Source organism: Mesoplodon densirostris, chromosome 6 (genome assembly GCF_025265405.1).
Source record: "Mesoplodon densirostris isolate mMesDen1 chromosome 6, mMesDen1 primary haplotype, whole genome shotgun sequence".
NCBI classification, from domain to species: Eukaryota; Metazoa; Chordata; class Mammalia; order Artiodactyla; family Ziphiidae; genus Mesoplodon; species Mesoplodon densirostris.
In genome coordinates this window covers 35,155,199-35,178,492 of record NC_082666.1, presented here as the reverse complement: position 1 = coordinate 35,178,492, position 23,294 = coordinate 35,155,199, and the positions used below count along the sequence as shown (strand labels likewise).

The 23,294-nt window shown below is 43.2% G+C and overlaps 1 protein-coding gene across 7 annotated transcripts in view; it reads right to left on the bottom strand.

Annotated features, from left to right (window-relative positions):
• Positions 1–23,294, bottom strand: part of PALM2AKAP2 (PALM2 and AKAP2 fusion) — a 497,574-nt gene that overhangs the window by 207,703 nt on the left and 266,577 nt on the right. For 3 of the 7 annotated variants that reach the window (XM_060101227.1, XM_060101231.1, XM_060101228.1), the window contains 4 exons: positions 22,560–22,674; positions 21,370–21,391; positions 15,020–15,121; positions 4,551–5,246 (listed from right to left, as the gene is read on the bottom strand). In XM_060101227.1, coding sequence (XP_059957210.1) covers positions 4,551–5,246; positions 15,020–15,121; positions 21,370–21,391; positions 22,560–22,674 — 935 coding nt within the window. Of the gene's footprint in view, positions 1–3,544; positions 5,247–15,019; positions 15,122–21,369; positions 21,392–22,559; positions 22,675–23,294 lie in introns of those variants that run through there. The other 4 variants (XM_060101232.1, XM_060101230.1, XM_060101237.1 and 1 more) reach the window with 4 other exon arrangements.

The following is a 23,294-nucleotide window of genomic DNA, read 5'->3' as shown; positions in this document are numbered from 1 at the left end:
CTGGCAGCAGGAATCCCAGATGCCATCTTGCACATTACTTGGAGACGTTTTGCGATATATACCATCACTCCGTGTACCTGCTGGGTTGTACTATCCAATAGGACAAAAGATACCTTCTGGCTCTATCCTAATCAGTGGAGCTACATATACCTTGATTAATAAACTGAGGAGCTTCTGAAACTTTTAACTATGCTGAGAATTCATGGTTTCAATAATGAATGTACATGTCGCGAAAGTACAACATAAAACTACTCTAGCCTTGGAATGGTTTTTGTTGTAAACAAAATAACATTGCAGGAGATGAAAATATTCCCACAAGGAATGGGCCCTTTGGTGGGTTAAAGTCCACAAGTGGGTCTGGTGACAAACAGAGATGGCTGAGCTTCTAGATTTTAAGTAAGAACAAAAGAAATCCTCTCTGCATATTTTGTCTATGTTCATCTGTGTTTTACATTGACAGGGTTAGTTTCTTAAAAAGGAAGAACTGGTTTAGTGGTTCAGTTTTTGCCTCTATCGCCATATTCCTGCCACCTCTTTTGCTACCCACTGGTTCACTGGTATTCAATAAATGGTGTTTGTCAAGGATGTTCTGTGGTCCCTTGAAATGATGTTCTGCAGGAAGTGAAAAGAAATAAGCTGTTTTCAGACTTGGCCTCAACATTTTGCTCCAGAGACGATATCGTAACTCTAGGAAATTATATAGAGATGATTTCCCCCTTTTATAAAAACCTGTCCCTAACAAAAATAAAAAGCCTCCTTGCATGTAGGAAAACCATTTATCACCAGAAAGTAAAATGGACTAGGTGGGAATCTGAAGCAGATAACGCGTCATTAACATTTCAGAAAGAGTCAAATCAAATGAACTCTAGAATTTGAGTTTTCTGAAAGCCTTTGAATAATTTTAGGAAACCATGTTTGGGGTTTACCCAGAAAAGGATTCCCTAGCCCCTCGTCCTCTCTACTGCCAATATTGAGTGATGTCGCTGGACACTGTCAAATCATTTTTAGAGGCAAATAAATTTGCTTATATAAGGAACATAATATAACTGTGGGTAAACGAGGCACAAGGTAAAAAAAGAAAACCCCTTAATTTTGTCCTACTGCACATCAAAGAGAAAAAAAAAAGTCAAGGGTATACAAGTCATCAAGATTTTTCAGGATATATAAGGTTTATCATTTTAACTCTTAAAGGATCTTTAATTCCATGCCATTGAGAATCTGTTTTAAGCAAATGCAATGACCCTCTTTTCCCTCTTTCTCCTCTTTCCATTTAAAGGGTTCTGAGTATATGATTTGAAAAGAAAGTCCAACTAACCAAGAGCTCAAAAATGCTCATGGTTTTGCAGCTTTATTACTGATTCTCTAATTAGTCTGGTGATGTAAGTCAATACCCTGTATTTCTGAAGGGCGTGATACCATACATAATAAAGTGTTTACAGAGACAATGCCAGTACCAGCAGGGAAGGCAGAATCTTCACAGTCACAACTCTGTTTATATTTTCACTATGAAGGGTAGTTCCTTTTCTCTGTAGATGGGATTATAGGTCTCATCCCGTAAAAGTACTGGCTGAAGCTGAACCTCCCACTGCAATAGGAAAATGAGGCAAGCTACACAAATACATACGCCATATTCAAACACACCTTCGTTTACTGTGGCCACACATCATTTTAATAAATGTAACACATCTTACTTGAAAAACCATTGAAATGATAAGCTTTACCAGTAAAAGTAGAGAGAGAACTCTAATTCATATAATTTGCTAATCCCTATACTAATTATTGATAAATGAGAGCGCATATTATCATTGGTCTTTTAAATCTCACGTGTGGTTTTGTAGTGAGAGGTAAAGACCATTTTCTTCATGAGAAACTAACTCACTGATGGAAGCGTAGGTCAGGGAATGATCTGTCCTGAAAGACTCTGGTTCTGTTTATCAAAAGTACACCCAAGGCTAAATTCTATCATTCCACTCACTAACTGTGCTTTTAAAAACTCAAACTGAATAGTCTTCATCCCCAAATGAGTAAAAAAAGGATAAGCTATGGGAAACTTTTAGATTGTTTCTTTCTAAATAAATTATTAAAATCAGAGATTGTCCAAGACATTGAAGCTGCTTTCTTTTTCTCTGTAAATAGGTTTCTCTGGAATGTCTTCTTCTTTTTTTTTAAACCTTTAAATGATGCTAAAATGACCATTTGCTGAGGAGCATGAAGCTGAAAGTTTATAGGCAGAAAAACCAGATATTATTTCTAGATAATACAACAGTTTTATTCAAAAAAAGCTTCTTTGCTGAACCTGAGATTTAGAGATAATTCCCTCAGCTGTTCAAAACCAAGCCATGGATGGAATCATCTTAGAAAGTAGAACTTAGCTCGTTATTTTTTTCCTTCTTTAACTTTTTTTGGTTTATATATTGGTGATAAAACGACTTACTTTGTGCTCGTTAAAAATGTAATTATTTGGGAAAGATTAACTTTGAAAATGAAAAAAATATTGGTTTTCCCCCTTTAATTGGAATAAATATAATTTCAAGCTAAAAAATTTTTAAAAAATAATAGATTTAGCACTAAGATAGCTATTTAGGACAAACTGAGTTGGTTCTGTAATAAAATTCTCTCAAGGTCACCTTACTTTTTCCCTCATCTACTTTCCACAGAAGTTAAACTTGATGTAGTACATCTTACCATATGTTTTTTGAAACTAGGTTCTATGGAACGTAGATAATTTTGTGAATTATCTGCAACAATGTTATGAACATTCGGGCAAAAAACTTAAAAGATATCTCTGAAGCTATTTTAAAATCAATTCAGGGCTTCCCTGGTGGCGCAGTGGTTGAGAGGCCACCTGCCGATGCAGGGGACATGGGTTCGTGCCCCGGTCCAGGAAGATCCCACATGCCGCAGAGCGGCTGGGCCCATGAGCCATGGCCGCTCAGCCTGTGCGTCCGGAGCCTGTGCTCCGCAACGGGAGAGGCCACAACAGTGAGAGGCCCGCGTACCGCAAAAAAAAAAAAAAAAAAAAAAAATCAATTCAAAGGTTACAGCTTTATTTCATTACTCTATTATTATTTTACTATATTGCTTCCCTTTGGTTTTATTATACCTGTGGCTCTTTGCTTTGGGGGAATGCTAAGAATTTAAAGAATTGTTCATTGTGTTCTAGATAAAAACCATCCTTTGATGTTCTGGAATCTTCAGAAGTTGAAGAAACAATGCTTGAAGAAGCTCAGCTATGTGCCACTCACTCAGTCAGTATTTGTGGAACGAATTAAAATACTTAAGGTGAGAAGATAGGTCTTTCTTCATCTTTTAAACATTTTTTACATTTTAAAGTTTTAATTCTGTGGGGTGGGTAAACCTACACGGTGATGGTACGCGAAATATTCTCTTTCTCGTGGGGACACAAAGAAAAGAGTCCAGATGGAAGGCTCTGGAATCAATGGGGCAGGTGAGATGAAGAATTAATTCAGGAACAGCACCGTCCACAATGGAGCGGAAGCATCACAGCAACCACTGTAGGTCAGAAGGACTGTTTTAGAAACATGGTCACTATAGAGAAACTCCTCAAAATGACCCCTTCGTTGAAAACAGATGAATATGATCAGAAAATATCCGTGAAAAAGAAAACAATATAAAAATTTACACTCTTTTTTTTTTAGAGAAAAGAAGCAAGGCTCATGGGTTCGCCTAACTTTGGAGATCACTGCTGATGCTCAAAACAATGCTTGTTTCATGTCCTTAGAAAGTTAAAAATGGTGTTTCTTATATAAAGGGTCCATCAGTTAAGTCATAGAAAGAGAGACAGCTGCTGATGGGCAGGTTATGGAATCAGTCCCTACAATTCAGTTATGACAAGCACTAGGTTCTTTTCTTTTACATCAATTTCATTTGTTTTAACAGAAAGCCAGAGATGCACAATACTGTAACCTGGAAGCTTATATAAGGCAGCAGAAAGCATCACCCTAGATTGGACAGACTAAGTAAGGTCTACTTTTGGCTACACTAGCAACTGGCTAGAGCCCACAGCATTTTGCCACATGAGATATAAAAGCAAAGATCCACAGCGAGGGAGGCAAGTGAGAAATCAGTGACGTGGTGATGTGTGACTACTTGATAGGAACACACGACAAAATGAAACCCCCGATGCCCATGGATTCAATTCCAGTCAAGTGAATTAAGGCTACTAGATCACTGGCTGCTAGGAAGAGTCCATTCCAATCGAGCAGTAAGGAACCGATTCCCTCTTGAAGACACAAGGAAAGGTTTAGAGGAAAAGCAAGTTCTTGGAAAGAGTGAAGCACACACATGCATGTTGTCTCTGAGCTGAGGAAACTGGAGGAAAAAAAACGAAAGGGAAAAAAATAAGAGGGATCAAAGCAATCCAACTGCAAGGCAAGGCAGGTGTTTGCTTCCAGTTCACAGTATCGTAGTTAGTGGTACAGGAAGGTCTATGTAAGTGGTGGAGAGCACAAAGGCTGCCCAGAAGAAAAGGGAAGAAAGAAGTGGTCACATGACAACACAGCATTGACAGCGCTTTTTCTTTTGGGTACCTGGGGCTGGCTCCGTGGCCAGGCTTTCTTCCTTCCCTTCGGGGGATGAGGGCTCTGTGGTGTCTGAGACGGGTCTCCCGGACACCAGCTCAGCTGCGTTGCCATCAATAGTGGACACATCTGTTACCGTCTTCTCCCTCAATGACTTCTCATCGTCTTCATCAATGAGGACCAACTCAGCCTTGATGGTTTCATCATAGCCTAGCACCTTCTTCGTCTCTTCTTCATCCTCGATATTTTGGTAGCCCATGAAAATCATGGTGACTGGCTGATCCAAGTTTGCCTCCGGCCCTTCAGTGCTGGGGGCTGGAGCCTGCTGCCCTGGGTTCCCAGAAGTATGATCTTTCCTAGACTTATGGACCATTTCTAACTTGGCTTCTTTACACAGCATATGTTCCTTAGGGTGGCTGAGGCTCCCATCTGCAACCACAGTCCTTTCTGACACGTGCCCTCCTCTTAAGCTTGATTGTCCAGCCTTCTGAATAAGCTCTTCTACATCCTTTGAGCTTAATTTGTGCACTCCATTTTCTACTATGGTGCCTCCTGAGTGCACCTCATACACTACTTTGGTACCATCATCAAAAACTTTGACTCCTCTCTGATGGACCCCCTCTGGGCCAATGGTGGATGTAGAGAGAATCTTGGTCTCTCCTGTTTGTTTGTCTTTCTCCACATTAATTTCCATGGCGTACACAGCTTGAATGAAAACAAGAGAAAGGAAGTGCATGTTACAACAAAAAAAGCCAGTGAATGGTTAATTGCCAAACAGACAAAAAAAAGGTGCTGTGCCCTTTCTAGCCTAACTGCCAAGCATCTTGAGTGTTAGAGTGAGTGCAATGTGGACAGAGGTGGTTATATATGTGTTTTAACACAGCAGCTAAATGCACTGGGAAGACACATGTACAGAGTTACCATATCTCAAAGGCACTCACACTTCCCAGAAAGATGAGCTAAAATAAGGCCACGAGCGACTGCTGAGATCCAGTGTGACACATTACAGGGAGGCTGACAACATGCAAGTTTACCTTGATCGTGAGCATACCTTAGGCTTATAGATAATTTTAAAGCCCTTGGTTAAGATGTAACCTAGTTCCAGAATCTTAAATCTCTTTTAAAAATTCTTTTACAGAGTATTCTACTGTTCTTTAGACAGTTCCCTTTTCTGTAATGAAAATTACACAAAGGGTTTTTTGCAGGTGGCACATGGCCATCCTCTACTGTACTCTAAAAGGGGATATTTATAAAAATTGAAAGCTATGAAAGGAGTCAGATTATATGCTCTGTAAGCTTCAGTCACTTTGTTGGTTTCTAAGAACAGAACTAGAAAAAGAACAGACTAGAGGTGGCGTCAACCCACGACACTGGGATTTGAGGACTACGCTCACAGAAAGCCTCCTTCTTCCCCCATGCACGCACCGCCAAGTCCTCGAGATTCTGCCCCACACCTCCTTCCCACCTGCCGCCTTCTTTCTGTTCTACTGCCACCACTCCATCTGAGACACTACTTCCTCTTCCCTAGATATCACAAGAGCTTCCTACCTGGTCTTCCCAGGTCCAATCTTGGCCTCTCCAACTCATCTCAAATCCTGCTGCTGGTCTGAGCTTCCTAAGAACCAGCTCTTTCCTGTCCTGTAGACTTACGTGACACTCCATACTTTCAAATCTATTACCTCAGAGACTCCCTGTGAGGCACACGGCCTGGATGGGAGGGAACTGGGCCTCAGACCCACTGAGCCAACTGTCCCCAGACACCCTTTCCCTGAATGACCCACAGATACATCAAACTCTGCAGCTGCAAAACTGAATCCATCTTCTCTCAAAACTCCCCCGTAGTCTTGGTGTGAAGTAACACCAGCTCCACTACCTAGTCTTTCAAGCGAGAAGCCTCAGATTCATACCTGATTTTTCCTTTTCTTCCCAATTACCCAGAGTCAAACAACTGCTGAGACTAATTCTATTTCAGATCCATCCCCATGCATCTCCTCACCACTATCTCTACCACTACTGCCTTAGACCAGGCCCTCTTCGGCACAATTACCTATGTTCGATTTTTAACTGCTACTTCTGTCTTTTCATCGCCAGTGGGCCAAAGACAGCTGGGGCCCCGTTTTGCATGGCCAGAGGAGCAAAGAATGGTCTCTACATTAAAAAAAAAAAAAAAAAAGTTAAAAAAAAAGGAAGGAGGGAAAGAACTTAAGAAAGAGAAAAGGAAAAAAAGAATTTAAGAAAGAGAAAAGGAAAAAAAAAGATATGAAACAGAGACCATACGTGGTCCACAAAGTCTAAAATATTTATGATCTGGTCCTTTACAGAAAAAGTCAGCTGATCCCTGCTAGCCTAGGCTCCACCCTGCCCACAGAGCTACCTTACTTACAAACCCCCTGTTGGCTCCTGTGTCTGTAGAGGGTAAACACCAAACTCCTTAGCTTGGCATGTGATTACCTTTGGCATTTATCTGCAACCTTCCTTTCTTGTCTTGTCTTGTGGCCCCTCTCATTCCACATATACTCCAGCCATAACAAAGTTCTCACTATTCCCAGGACATCCCCCCATGATTCATCCCTCTGCCTGCTGTCCCTCTGCCTAGACTGCCTTTTGTCCCTCCTCCACTGGCAGACCCTAGAGTCCTATGTCACACCTCTGCTCATCATGGCCATTGAGTCTCTAGCTCTTTCTGAAGAACTACAAGTTCCCCAACTGTGTTAAAAAGATCCAAACTATCTTTCCAATCACACATTTCATTGCTTCCTTTCCCTCTAGAGCGACCAAAAAACACCATCTCACACCTAACATTTCCTGCTTTTAAGATTCCCTTCTCTTGAAAAGTCCTTCTTTTGAGTTTCTTTATATCCAAATATGACTCAAACATTGATGCCCTTGTCAACAGCGCCCTCTTCCATGAGCTTTCTTTGATTGTCCCATCTCTAAGTCACCCCTCTCTTCTCAAGATTCTCTGAACACTTCTAAACCTCTCTGAAGGCACTAAACACTTTCCAGTAATATAATTATCTGTGGGAATGTTTTATTAGCTCCATAGATTCTTAGGATCCTTGAAGGCTAGTTTTTTGCCTGACATCTTTCTATGATTCCCCCTCCCTCCCAACACCTACCTTAGAACCTTTTGTAGAAAAGGTACCTGCTATACATACCTGTGAAACAGTTGCTACTAACTGAAAAGTCTAATTTGTTGTTTTAATCTAGTCACAGATACTTTATATAATATGACACCAATGAAAAGGTACACAGTGATTAATGTTTGTACTGGTTAAAAAAAATGGCAACAGTATTATTCTATCTGCTTGTGTAATAAGATACAATCTGATCACGGTTAACACTTAACTAAAAAGATTTGAAGCAAAATCCAATGCTCGATTTTTCATTGTGTCTGTTTTGAAAGTTTCACTTGCTCAGCACAAAGATGTTGAGCTTCCTTAAGTGACACAATGGGAGGCCAACCAATATTTGTCATAGAGGTACATGAGATCACACAATGACGGTGATATCAAGAGAAATATCTGTTTCTGTTATTTCCTGATTTTCCACAAAATGTGTTATCAAAGAAATAGAATAGGTATTTAAAATTTTGCATGGGCTCCAAAAGCCTGTTCTTTAAATATTACATTTATATTAAAAAGCACAATTTTGGGTTAAAATCTTATGTCCTATCACTACTAACACACTCATGGGACATAGTTATAAATAAGAAAGGTAATAATGATTGTCAGTTATAGATACAACACCGCAAACATCCAATAATGTATGAACCAAATGATACATTGAACTGCAATCAATACAGAGTATGGAATAAAATATTTCTATTTTTATGTCCATACCTGAAATTATGAACATAGGAATTATGAACATAGGAATCTTTAGGGATGTCCCTCTCTCTCTCTGTCCACCAATGAGAATGCTGTCATTTTTGGTCCAATTTTCCCTTTTCTGCCATGATAATCCCCAACCTCATCTGGTCCTTGCCTGTTCCTATAATCAGAGACTGGACTGAAAGGAGGGATGACGAAAAGGTCTTTGCTGGAACGGTTAAGTAGATCCATACAATAAAGAGTTGAGAAAGAAGGAGTTGAATGGAAGAGACGGTGAAAGCTGTGTGGGAGAAGGATAGGGAAGGAACATTCTGTGGCCGCGGATGATGGTTTGGAGAATTATATGTGGAGGGAAGTAAAGGGAACATAAGTGCTTCTGGGTGGAGATATGAATTGGATCCCTTTTAATATCCTTCAGGAAATATAGGTAAAGGACAGAGTTTCTTTTTAGTGGGTTTTCTTTTTTTTGTCTGTGATTTTAAGCTGTATTTTGTTAAGTGTGACATGGCTCTGGAACTGAACCACAAGTGACATGGATTCATCAAGGTTACAGATTAATAGTTATATTTATATGTTATACACTGTTCTTTCAATATTTCTAGAATAGGAGAGCAGAACACTTTAAGACATTTTTATAATAAAAGAAACCTAGATATGTTATGCCATAAAAGACAACATTCGTATGTATTTTTTTTCCCCAGATAAGATGTTGGGCTTCAAAGGAACCACAGATTTTTAGCAGGTTTCTTCAGGTTTGGTCTCACATACCTTGTCTGCCTTCACTCTCTTCTCTAGTAAGGGGGAGCCAGGCAAACACTTCGAGAAGCTCTGGTTTACACAAAGGCAATATTTTTGTTTGTTTGTTTGTTTCCAGATTTATTGAGATATTGTTGACAGATAACATATGTAAGTTTAAGATGTACAATGTGATGATTCAATATACATATATACTGCAAAATGATTACCAAAATAAGGTTAACCCCTTCACCCCCTCACATAATTGCCATGTTTAGGGCTGGTAACTTTAAACTTCTACTCTCTTAAGACAATACTTAGACTTTATGGATACATATAGGAGAATGTTATTAGACATTCAGAAAACCACACAGGAAGTGTGAACATTTATCTTAAATGTGTTGTTTATGAATACGTATTTCTATTTTGCTCCAGTTCTCAGCCAATAATATCCCAAATGTGAACGAGTTTGGATATGAACCAGTAGGAAAATAAGACTTACATTTTAAATTCAACATTTTGTTTACGAGGCATGCACACAATTTTTAAAACTCTTCTGCTTTTTACGCCTGCCAAGTAGTAAACCAAAGACCTAGTATACCAAGTATACCGAGTATACCAAAGACCTCTCCTCTCCCTTACATCATGCCCTCATCTCTAACCACAAAGAACACTCTCAAATCTGCCCTTTTCTTTCCTCAAGGCTCCCCATGCCACAGGTACACAGTGATGAGGATTGTAAGGGCTTGTTATCTAAGCTCATCTTATTGAAAAAAAATGAGGGTGGTACTGCTCAGGGGAGGAAACTTTCTGGGGAGCCCTTGAAGGAGATTTTGAAAGAGCCCCATGAACAAAAAGAAAAGTATTTGAGGAAGGACCAGGAGACAGAGGAAAAGGAAAGAAGACAGTTCAATGGACATTGCAATGATGGGATGACTGAAATTTGGAAGTACGTCTTCATAAAATGATATATTTAATTATTGCACCTGACACAAGTAAGGAGAGGGGGGCACCAACTGGCATGATTCCATTTCAGGATCGAGACAAGAGCACACAAGATAGGACTCTGCGCTCCGTAAGGACAGAACCATTCAATCACTGTTAAATTTGTCAACCCAGGCTGCTCCCAGCTCACTTCCTTTGACTCACTGTGACCAGTGGGCAGAGTAAGGCTGAGGGTCCACGTGTAAAATATAAAGAGACACACCCCACTGTCATCAGTCAGTAAGATGGGAGGTGTCGGGGGAGGGAGAAAGACAGTAAGTCTGAATTCCTATTCAAGTCACATCCCAATTTGGGGCCTCATTTTTCCCATTTGTACAATGAAGGGTATCCAGCTTTTTTTTTTTTTTTAATTTAAGTATAGTTGATTTACAATGTTGTGTTTCGGGTGAACAGCAAAGTGATTCAGTTATACAAATACATATATATACATATATACACGTGTGTGTGTGTGTGTGTGTGTGTGTGTGTGTGTGTGTGTGTGTGTGTGTGTGTGTGTGTGTGTGTGTGTGTGTGTGGTATCCAGCTTTGATATTCCATGGTGCCATGAACAGCCTGTGTGGCTTGTGAGTCAGTGATGTGTCAAGTACTAGATGAGGGTGATAGACAGCCAGACCAGGACCACCACCCAGCAGTGAGATCACCCCAATATAATGATCGTCAAGTAGCTGGCATTATACATGGAATGTGGAAGAGAAACAATACATATGCTTGGCTTATTGAATGAACATACATATGTACAGTCTTACCCCTTTGAGTATATGATTATACATATACACTTATGTTCACTCCTCTTGAGGTTGGAGATATAAAATTGGCATTGTGATGTCAATAACAATGAAAATGAGGACATTCATTCAGAGTGGATCCTCCCTCTCATCCCAGAGGGCAATCTCTAACTTCAAAAACCAGTAATCAAAACATTTCTTCGAATCAACTGTTTTCCCAAGACACTGTGGTTTCAACAAAAATAAGTCAGCAAGGGAATGATGCTGAAGGACAACAAAGGCCAAAGCCAATTCTCATATTGATTTTGCTTCAGTCTTTTTGGTCAAGAAGGGCAGTTTTCAGCCTGAAAAGTGCCAGAAAGAAATTGCTAAGAGGTCACTGAAACCCAGATGAGTAGAGAAGATTGGAAAATGATAAAGCACCCAGGGACACAAGTGTTGTCAGTGCTTTCGGCCCTGGGCCCCAGTTCCCATATCAATGAATTTGTCTCAAGGATTTTATATACCAGGAAAGGTGCTGGAGGCAGTGACTCAAAGTTCTGATTTTCAAAAATGAGAAGGAAGGAATTCCAAAAACTACATAGAAACAGCTTGACATCATGGCTGCCTGAATTCTAGAGTTAATTTTCAAAGAGCAGAAGCTAGGCACATTAATCTCATTTTCTTTTTTCTTCAAGGTCTCTAGGCAGATTAGGCAAATGCCAGAGATATAGCATATCTGGATCATCAGAAAGTCCCTATATCCTTAAGTTGTCAAGACAGAAACACGTGCCTTGAATATCAGGACAATTGCCAGAACTTGTCACTGGTTGAAGGGCCATGCCCCATAGGTGCCGAGTGAGGATTCCCAAGGGCCAAGAGATCCCTAACCGTGAGCTGCAGGCCTCTGACTTTGGTTCCAACTGTTCAACGTCATTATCAGGGAAATGATGATAAATAATGCAAGTGTGCTTTTCAGATCTGAGACGATAATAAACTGAGAGGAAAAGTTAGTGTCCTCGGAGCCACAATTGCAAGCTGTAAAAACCCGGACAACAAAGAAGACAGTTTTCTCCTTTCAAAACTGTTAAACCCTTTATTCAAATGAAATCTGATGCAGAAATACAATATGGAAACACAAGTGCCGGGGAGCTGCTGTGCTTGAAATGGGAGAGAACACCAGGGACCTGACTGCCAAGTCCCCTCACCTCAACCCCTCCCCACCTTCCAGAGGCTCCTCAGTGACCCCAGGCCCCCCGACACTCCCGAGGGACACTTTAACAAGAAGAAATTTAATAGTCTATGAAATCTCCTAAGGCCGACAGGTGCATAGCTCATCCTTACTTTTGCCTCTCGAGATTAGAAATAAAGGATTTTGTGGGTTCTTCTGCACGTGATAAGGTGAAGCGGTATGTGTGCAGTTGTGGGGAACAGACTGCTCATTGCCACTGAAATGATTCTGGAGTGATGAGTGCACTGGACAAAGGAAAGGAGGCCCAGTAGTGGCACATGTCACATACCTCTGAGGCTTTACCTTAGAGCCTGAAGCTGGAAGGCTATGATGGCAACCAAGTGAGTCACATGGTCTGTGGCATCAAGCCCCGCTCTGTGGGGTGACAGGCTCAGCCCAGAGTGCGCGCGCTCGGCAGCTCTGAGCCTCGTACTTCAGAGACAAAGCGGGGAGCGTTCAGAGGGGAGGGACAGGCATGGCAGAGGGTGTCAAAGCAACCTCATCATCTCAGGACCAGCTGAAGAGACCAGGGCTGTGGGTATTAAGGGGATGGAGAGTGAGGACCTGGGAAAGACAGGACGTGACCGCCATTTTCAACTACTTACAGGGAAATCAGAACTTAGGTTTGTTCTGAGGGGCTCCAGAGGGCAGGATAAGGACCAATGGGTAGAAGATGAAAGCAGCAGACTAATGAGAGTTCCATCAGAGGAAGAACTTCCCAATTGTCAGAACCAATTATAGACAGAATGGGCCACCTGGAGGGAGACCCAGTCTCACGGTGGGTGACTGTGGTTTTTGAGGGCCTCTTTGCAGGGCTTCTATCCCCCGGATTCCATGTTTGAATGAGGGATTGGAATAGATGCTTCCTGAATCTGCAAAGCAATGATTCTAAATAAATTCCCATTTATACAGAATCTAAAACCTCCCAAACTCCAAACAATCAGATATTTGTCATAATACTGAGTAATGACCGGTGACATTTATTAAAATGGCCTTAAGATTGCACAAATTTCCAAAAGGACATTCCTAAAGCAAGATGGATTATATCCAGGAGAAAGAATTCCATTAATGGTGAGTGCCATTACTTTGCATGCCATTCATGCTCTGAGTAGTCACTGTTAGCCATAAATGACAATTAATCTGGATGTTCTACTTCAAAAACAGCCTGGACAAAGCAGTTAACCACATCAAAGACAATTCCTTTCAAGACTCTGCGTCTGTGTATTTCCACAGGAGATACATTTATGCAAATTAGTTCTTAACTAATAAACAAAAGTACATGTAAGCTTATTTTTTAGAAGATTTTGAGCACATAATACTTCTTAAAAAATGCCTTCGCTATTTGGATCTTTATTTTTACAGTATCTTTGAAGACGAAGGATGCTAGCTTGTAATAGTATGTGTATTCTTATGCTCACAGCACTACAATCTCAGCAACAGAACACTCTTGAACTTTACATTGCTTGTCTACCAATCTTTTTCATATCTCTTAAAAATCAGTCCCCACACACTGCTCCTACCCACCCCACCATGAGCCGATCCATTAGTTGGGTCATATTGCATGTCCTGTGAGGTGCAGAAACATGTGGAAAGGGGCTGCAAAGCTGTTTACGCACTGCTATTGCGAACTACCAACGCTAATAACAAGCAGGGAGGTATGTGACTTTTGAAGAGTTATTATCCCCACTTGATCTCAGAAGTGCATTTTGGAGCATTGAAAAGAATCCACAGCTTAAGTCACTGCCAATGGTTCCTTTGTAGCATGACTGTAGGCTGCAAGTTCTGGCTTATCCTTTAACTATCCGGGGATCTGTTGGCCTGGCTTGGGTTTGACCAGACACAATTTACAGTCCTCCCCGCCCCCCCCACCCCAACTCTAGAACCCCGTGAGTCTGTATGTAAAAGTAACATGATGATAGGATATTTACAGAGACACTTGGTAGATACTGAAATTTAGCCAGTGCGCATGACAATTATGTCAATACTTGCTTGCCCTTTTATACTAAAATAAGGAGGGACTATTTGCTTCATAAAATATTCAGATTGGCCTGTATAAAGGACTTCCTCTGACTTAACAGTCCATGATTATTTTGTCTTATAAAAGGTGTCCTTAGGTGACTTATTTTAAACATAAATTTACCTAGATTATGTAAAGCATAATCTGATGTTCAGACTCAAGTTCACCTACACTGTCACGAACTGTACAACCTTGGCAGTTCATTTTTCCATTCGACCCCGGCCCTCAGTGCAATTCTGTGAAGAGCAAAAAGATCGGTATAGAGATTTACTGTTCACGGCTGTCCAGTTCTGATTTCTGAGGCATGTTCGCATTGAACAGAGGAAAGCAGAGCTCTCTATATGCTTTACACTCACAAGTGTATTATTTTCTAAAATCCACAATTGTGAGAAACATTAGCAAGAAACATATATTCTTTAAATTGCTCCTTTTATTTCCCAAATATACCACAGTAGTTAAGAAATAACTCCAGAAATGGGAAGACTTGAGAATACATATGTTCACAATATACAAAACAGCTCAATTCCCAAAGGATTCCAGCAACATACTCATACGCTTTGAAAATACTTTCCCTCCAGCTTCCCGGCATAGCTCATTTGATCTTGTATTATTCCAATATGGAAAATAAAATTCCCTGGAGGCAGAGTGCAAATGAACTTTAAGAATGAGGACAGCTATGAAGACCACAAACACAAGACAGACTCTTCTGAAGTGGGAAGAAAAATGCTTTCTGATTTTCTCAATACTCCCTCCCCTTCGGTCCTCAGACACCCAGCAGGGCCCAGTGCCTGCCTTGTGTGGCCACTGTAAATTCTACATCTGAAGCTGTGCTGAGGACAGGGTCCCCCCATGTAAGGATATCTATCTGGGCATCCCTCATTATTAAAGCTCAGAGAAACGCAAGCCCCATGGTCAGTCCTGGCATCAAAACCAAATAGCTCCCCAGGACTTACCAGCTGCTCTGCTGGTTCCGTCCTGCCCAGGTGACGGTTGTGCTGTTCGTGAACAGAGGATTGGCAGGTCGGGGAGCTGGGAGAAAATGTAATTTACTGCATCTGGTAGCAGAGAACAGGGAATACAATTAGGCACAGTGTTGGGAGGCCCAATGGGTTCGCTGCCGAGACAGCAGCTTGCCTGCCCTACATAATGGACCACAGAGGCGGCCACTGCAAGAGAGGATCAGGGTAAACAAAGACCAGCATTTGCCCGGTGACTGGTATTCAGTAGAGTAGCTGAGGTAGGAGAGATCCTGGCCAGAGAGCTCAAGCCCCAGGACAGCTCTATGTATTAAAAGATTCATCAGAAAGCTCTAGATTCTAAGAGTACAATGAGTTGGGGGCGGGGGCGGGGGGAAGAGAGGGGAAGAGAGAGAGAGAGAGAGAGAGAGAGAGAGAGAGAGAGAGAGAGAGAGAGAGAGATGGACTAGTGAGAGCCATTATAAATTTGGTGGAATTGGCCAAATGTGGGACCTCAAACTAAAAACGTGCCTTAAGCAGAACTGGAAAATAGATTTGGGGCTCTTTCCTTAAACTGGAATATAGCTTTATGTGCCTGATTCATGCAGAAGACTAATTTTGTAGGCATTTAAAAAAAAATTCCAGGGCTTCCCTGGTGGCTCAGTGGTTGAGACTCCACCTGCCGATGAAGGGTTCGTGCCCTGGTCCGGGAAGATCCCACATGCCTCGGAGTGGCTGGGCCCGAGAGCCATGGCCGCTGAGCCTGCGCATCCAGAGCCTGTGCTCTGCAACGTGAGAGGCCACAGCAGTGAGAGGCCCACGTACCGCAAAAAAAAAAAAATTCCAGAATTTATCCCACAATTTCAGTACTTCTGGCTGGTGTTTCAGCTAGAAAATCCTGAGATTCCAAATAACAGCACCCAGTGAACTCACCATGAGCTCAGTTGCAAGGAATGAGGCCGTGCAACAGAGGGAGACCAGCTCTGCTTGGGAAAATACCTTGAAAGCCCCATTTAGGGAGATGGAGGGCACAGAAGTCAACAGGCGTGCCAAAGTATTAGAGGAGAGGAGGAAACCACTGATGTGAAACAAGGAGAAGAATCTGTGTATCACCCAGAGAGAAGTGGGAAAGCGAAGGAACATTCTAGAAAGCTGGGCTCTAGGTGATGTGATTCCTTCCTTGTGTCACGGCCACATCCCAAAATCCTGGAATGTCAATCACTCGTCAATGATCACATTTACCTGCTTACCGCATACTTCCACTGAATGGCCCATAGTCACCTCACGCTCAACATGTCCAAAATGGAACTCTCATCTCCGCTCATCTGCTGCTTCTCCTGTACAACGTACCTCAGCTCACTGGCACCATAATTCACCCAGGACCCCGGGTGGTGTCCTTAACTCCCCTTCCCAGTGGCCAGTTTGTCCCTAGCCTCTACCCACTTCCACATCCGTCCCGTCCTGTGTATCCCCATCGGTACCGCCTTAGTTCTGGCAGGTTTCTTTTTTCTCTTTTAAATTTCATGCAGGAGAGGACTGCGAACAGACACCAGATTAGGATTAGTTCAGTTATATGCCGACTAGACCACTGCTGACTCGTGTGTCTGAATAACCCAGAATATACTGACATTGGACCATCATGTGCTTAGGGCAAAGAACACGCTCTGTGGGAATGGATGGGGGTGGAGTTTCTCTAAGAGAATGGCTTTGTCTATATCAACTCTTTGGGGAGACGGAACAGGAAGTCAGAAGTCAGCAGGCAGGCAGGCCCTGGGTTGGAGTGAGGCTCTGGTTACTGTCTCTCCCTGGGGCCTCATGTGTGCTGGAGTTGGGCCCTGGGTTGGACAGACATGGTTAAAAGTCCTTCACTGAAAGGAAGATGGGCCTTTGAGATGATGGTGGGCTGGGAGATGGCCGTGAAGCAGCCTGTAGGGACCCTCTGAAAGGGGCCTGGATTGGAGCCAGAGCCTCTGAGTGTGGCCACATGTCCAAAGTTGCCCATTATTCTCCATGTTGAGCTGCCCTGCTAGTATTCCTCAAGTTAGGTTGCAGCCTCATGCTCTCACTCTGGGGAGCTGTGGGAAGGGTCTGGGCCCCAAGGTAGCACAAGGCAGGACCAGAGATAGCAGCAGCTGGGGGTAAGTGGGGCTTGAGCGGGTAGAGGGAGATTGCTAACAGTGGCCCATGGGAAGGAGGGAGCAGCAATATGGGGTTAGAGAGACAGTTTAGGGGACAAGAGATGACCAGAGCAGATGTGCAGAACTTCTGAGCTTCCCTGAGGATTTCCAGAAATCCAGGGAATGGCAATCACAGTAAATCTGACTTCCTGCATTCAAATGAGATGGAGACTCAAGCCATTAGGACCAGGTAAGACTCTGTGGACTGGTCACACGTGTCTGGTACATTCTATGCTACATATAGAATTTCCAGGACATCCCTGCATACTGAAAGTTTTAGCAGCTAGAAATAAAAGCCACTCACAGGTGGGGAACTCTGCATGTGATTCCTATTGCTTACGTTTCAGGTTCCCCCAGAGGCTGCTCCCTGCCAGATGTGAGTGGGTGATGGAGTTACCTTTGCCCAGTGGTCACTGGCTACAGGCTTGAGGACAGCAGCTCTTGTGGGGCTGGGGAGCCATGGCTTCTGCTAAGAGATAAGGGGGTGGCGAGGAGTGGGGCATGAGGAAAAGGACAGGGCAACCCCTCAATATATCATTAAGTAGTAAACCCTAAGGTTCTGCAGCAGGGAGGGTGTCTGATAGACCAACACAAGGAATAAGAAACAGGGCCTCCGAAGCTTCCACAGGGAGATTTCTTCATGTGGCCTCAGTCAGTAAACTGCCCTCTTCCTGCCAAAGTCAGGGTGGTCTATCATGCTTCTTCCCACCATCCGAGAAGGCAGAGAACAGTCACTTACACAGCAGAGATGTAACATGAGTGCTTCTCATTAGTTCTGGCACTGCTAAAATCTTTATGAAGAACATAAATAGCTAAAGCTAGAGAAACAAAATTGATGAAAACTCTCCTGAAATCGTGACTTCTGGGCAACTGAAGACACACTGAGCTGTCCCAACAATTGGTATGAAGGTGTTTTTTTTGTTTTTTGAGTTTTTTTTTTTTTTTAACCACACCCTGTGGCATGCGGGATCTTAGTTCCCCAACCAGGGACCGAATCCGTGCCCCCTGCAAAGGAACTGGACTGCCAGGGAAGTCCCTGGTATGAGAGTTTTGATGTGGGAAAGGTCCCAGGCCACCCCAGACTGGGATGGGATGGAAATCTACAAAGATCAGTCTCAAACAGCAAGGATGAGATGGGCCCAGGACAGATATTTTCTTTTGCCAGTTCTGGCCAAGGGTTTCACACCAGCTCCTCGGTGGGTAAAGAACAGAGGTAGCTCTAGGTACATACCACATGCAATTTATACTTACACAAAACACTGTGCCTATTTAGGGCAGTAAAAACAACCCACCCAATCGATGAGGACTCTACCATATAATAAGTGTGTATGTGGGATGGGGAAGAAGTGAGGGGGAATCAGAACGTATGTTGCCAAGAAATTCTACTCCAGATTGGAATACATTGCTCTTGATTGCCAAGGCTACCATGTAGTCAAAAACCATTGGTGGGGCTTCCCTGGTGGCGCACTGGTTGAGAATCTGCCTGCCAATGCAGGGGACACGGGTTCGAGCCCTGGTCCGGGAAGATCCCACATGCTGTGGAGCAACTAGGCCCGTGAGCCACAACTACTGAGTCTGCGCGTCTGGAGCCTGTGCTCTGCAACAAGAGAGGCCGCGATAGTGAGAGGCCCGCGCACCACGATGAAGAGTGGCCCCCGCTTGCCGCAACTAGAGAAAGCCCTCACACAGGAACGAAGACCCAACACAGCCAAAAATAAATAAATAAATAAATAAATTTATATTAAAAACCCCCACAATAAACCATTGGTGATCCAGCAGTCCAGTACCTTTGCTTTCTCTGAAAAGCACAGGGAGACATGCACAGGGTACCTGAACAGCGGTCGTTACACATGCACATGCTAGCTGCCGACTCCTTGGCAACTCATTAAACTAGAGATGCTTCTGCTGATTATCTGCAGCATCTTGTACAGTTATATAATTTCAGTTGGGCCTGGATTCTGTAATCATCGTGTTTCAGAAGTTGGGTATTTGTCCTAAGCATCATTATTCTACAATCATTTTTTTGTTAGGTCTCAGTAACAACAATTGGTTGATTCTAAGAGGGTCTTGGCACTTTGAAATCAAAGAAAGAGAAAAGAATCAGACATCCCAAAGTCCCTGAACTGGATGTGCTTCATGATGAGTTTTTACCCTCAGACCACAGAGTGGCCTATAAACACTGACTGCATTTGTGGAAGGACGTGCTTCCTCCTTCAAACTTTTCTTTGCCAGCAGATGTGGTGTAATGGAAAGGTCTCCCCAGACTTAGTTATAACCAGACACGGTAGGAATCATCATCCAGGGTGACAAGGCCATGGAAACTTTTCCCTGGCCACTTCTTGGGATCCCTGAGACTTTTGCATCCTTTTAAGCCTGAGCTCACCCATCCTGTCAAAAAGTGATGAAGGATGGAATCATGAAGGTGATTTTTCTCTGTAGGTTCCCTTCTCAGTCACGATCGTGTTTCTTACCACCTTTATGAACTACTTAGGTGAACAGACGAAAATAGTGGGAAGTACATAGTACAGGAGGAAATGAAAGAAGTTCAGGGTGAAAATGAAAAAGAGAGCAGTGAGAGTTTATAACATGGCTTCTTGGATGCTTGTTAACAAGTCATAGACTACATGGGTCTCCATGGCCCGCACAGCTTTCCCTGGGACATGACATGCAGGCTCCATCCCTTCCCTAATTAGAGAGAGAAGTCTAGGAAAGGCCCTGGTTTGAGAGAAAAAGAAGTGAAAGCATAAAAAGTTGATGTGCACGCTTCCAATATGTGGGTATCTGTGGGTCAGTGTCTGACACTGTGTTACTGCTGGTCACGTACACGGCCTCTGGGCAGCCCTAGCACGAGGGAAAGCCCGCTATCCTTCCCATGCTGCCACCCTCAACTCCCCAAAATAGGCAAGGCCACCTCTTCAGTCCATGCTCCACTCCCAAAGCACAGAACAAATGTCCGGATTTGGCCACACCCTAGAAAAGGTTCTAGAACTATTGAAAGTCCTCCTCCTGGAGTCCCTGCTTGCTCGACCCTGACTTGCCTCTGAGCACATGCACTGGACACATGAATTTAATTTAATACCTTCCCAAAGATCACCCAAGGAGCCAAAATCCAGATCCCCTGCCTTTTACTTGCTGGAGGGTGGTGGTGAGAACCCAGACAAACCAGTTTTTTTGTTTGTTTTCTTTTTTGCTGAAGTTAGAATTATCGTTATTGCAAGGATCTTTGCTAATCCAGATAAATACATTATCCGTCTCTGCATTTTAAAATCTTTAACCATATATTTCCAAAAGACATTGGGAAAACACTGATGCCAACACTTATTCTAGCTCCTGATCATCTTCCTAATTTAGAGGTTGACCTCACAAGAATCAGGTGAGCAGATGGTATCTGATCTTCCGACAAGTCCCGGCATTTTAAGACAGGTCTAGCTGAGGGCCAGAGTGAAAGAGGGAATCAAGTGGTTTTCATGAGTTTGTAGCTAACAGAGGAGCACGGTGAAGGCTGAGAAGCACACAATCCCAAGTTCATCACATGGCCCCAGTGAAGGAGAGCGGAGGGGAGGGGAGGGGAGAGCAGAGGAAGGCCCACTCCTGCCAGGATGGGGTTCAGGAAGCAGGGGCCCTGCTCTCACCCTTCACGTGCTCCTGGCCAACCATGCCCCACAGGGAGGGAGGTTCTGCCCAGCCCTGTTTCCCTGGAAGGCTGGAGAAACTGCAGTTTTCTGATTCAAAGTAAAACCAGAGGCCTTAGGAAGGTTTCCTAAACATCAAATGAAGGGCTCCTGCCGTATACTGTAACCTGGAGACGTAACCAGCAGCACCAGTGGCCTCATCCCTACCAGGGAACTGGTCCTGAGGCTGGCACTCTTGGCTGAACATATTTCAAGAGAGGTCAAAGCAGTGAACCTTGGGGACCAAATGGGAAGGAGAAGAGCCAGGCCAATTGTGTAAGCCTAGAAAGAGTTGGTCAAGAAGCGGTCCTTGAAGAGGAGAGGCAGAGGAGACCGGGGGCGTGGCCCTCCTGAGCACCTGCAAACAGCACTCCCCTTCTTTCTGATGCCCTTACAAACCAACACACCGTGTCTCCTGGTGAGCCTGTGTTAATGAAACCCACTAAGTTGATGCATGAAAATATTCAGGTACAGATGGGGAGAGAGCGCTTACACTTACCTCCATCCGTACTGGAGAAGCTCTGTGGAAACAAAAGCAGGGCAGAGCGTCACTACACACGTGGGGAGATGACCCCTCTCTCATTTAACCCATCTTTCTCCCCCAGAACTTGAGACTGTGGTGGGCAAACCCCGTGCTTTCTTTCCTTCTGGGAAATTTGTTTGGGATCCTGAAATTTAAGAAAGGTTTACCCTTCCCACCTTATATCGAATTTCTCCTACAAGAGATATATTTCAATTATTCGGCAAATACCCTTGGTTGTGTTGGAGAAGTGATATCAGAAAATCCCATCTTAAAATGAATGTGATTAGACTGCTTTCCTATCAACTGTTGGGTACCTGAGGAAACACGTATTATAAAATGGAGGGAGGGTCCTGAGTTATTCAGAGCCTGCTGGCTTTATGGATTCTCCCTTTGCTACACAGTACCATCTGTTTTCACAGACAGGCATACCTCATTTTATTGGGCCTCAATATTGCATTTTTTACAAATTGAAGGTTTTTGACAACCCCCAGTTAAGCAGATCTGTCAGCACCATTGTTCCAACAGCATTATTTTTAATTAAGTCATGCACATTTTTTTACACATAATGCTATTGCATACTTAATAGACTACAGTATAGTATAAACATAATTTTTATATGCATTGGGAAACCAAAAAATTCATGACACTCACTTTATTGCAATATTTGATTAATTTCAGTGGTCTGGAACCAAACCTGCAATACCTCCAAGGCACGCTTGTACGGTAAAATTTCATGTTTCACTGACGCTTTGTTTTTAGAGTTCATGCCCATTTGATATGGTTTTGTCTTTGGCCTTTTTATAAAGGAAAGACTTAAAGCCACAGGGAGTCTGTTTAATTGCTTCATAAGAATTGGTTTTAGAATTCTAGAGTCTAATGGGAGATGACTTTTCAGGCATTAGGCGTATAAAGGGTTTGGACCATAGGGAGATAGGGTTAATTTCATGTCTCTTCTCTGTGCTTCTGGTGGGTCAGGTGGACCCACCCCTGAAGACAGGCCACTCTCAGCTTCAGAGGTGGCACTGGTCCTCACGCATCTGCCCCTCAGAGTGTGTGGCTTAGTCTTCTCATCAATACCAACTGGCCTTTTCTCCAATTGGCACCATTCTACTAGTGCTTACTTCCTCAGGGATATAACTGAGAGAAATCACATTTGTTTTCTTCACCTTCTGAAAGTCCTTGAAGGATTTTTCTGTCTCCTTTAGTTTCTCTAGGATGATTTGCTCTTTGGCAGATATCTGGGACTCTTCACTTTCCAGTGCTTGTATTTCCTGTTCCAGCCTGGAAAACACACAAACAGAGGACAGGTTACTCTACTGTCCTTCCACCCCTGGACCAGAGAGCAGCTTCTTGCTGCTGGGTGACTTCCTGGCGGTCTGCATTTTACATGATGCTGTGGTACCCGGCCAAGGCTTTACCTCACAGAGCATCCTGTGTTTCCAGCTTTGCCACTAAGCAGACACTGATCAAAGGAAACCAACCCAGAGGTGCTGCCACCAGGTCACTGCCGCCACTTTGCAGTTTGCTTTGGTGCCTCCCCTTCTCTTCACGTGTACATTCTTAACTTGGAGGTAGATGGTTTTACATAGCATAGGACATACTTTCTGCTGGAGAGCAGCTTCATATTCTCCTATCTCAGGATAACTGCTCTTCTGTCAGCTTGGCCAAGGGTGAAGAGCCAGTCTTGCTCAAAGGGAATATGTTGCCGAGAAATGGCTGATGGCCAGTACCCTTGGGAACTTGCTGTCACCTTCCTCAGTGGCCTAACTCTACTACCAATAAGACAGGAGATGGAAGGGACTGATATGACTGCCCCCACTCTTCTGAAACTTTTCTCAGTGTTTACAACCCACTTATCTATTTCCTGGAAAGGAAATTTCAGCACAGCCAGGAGACTCTGG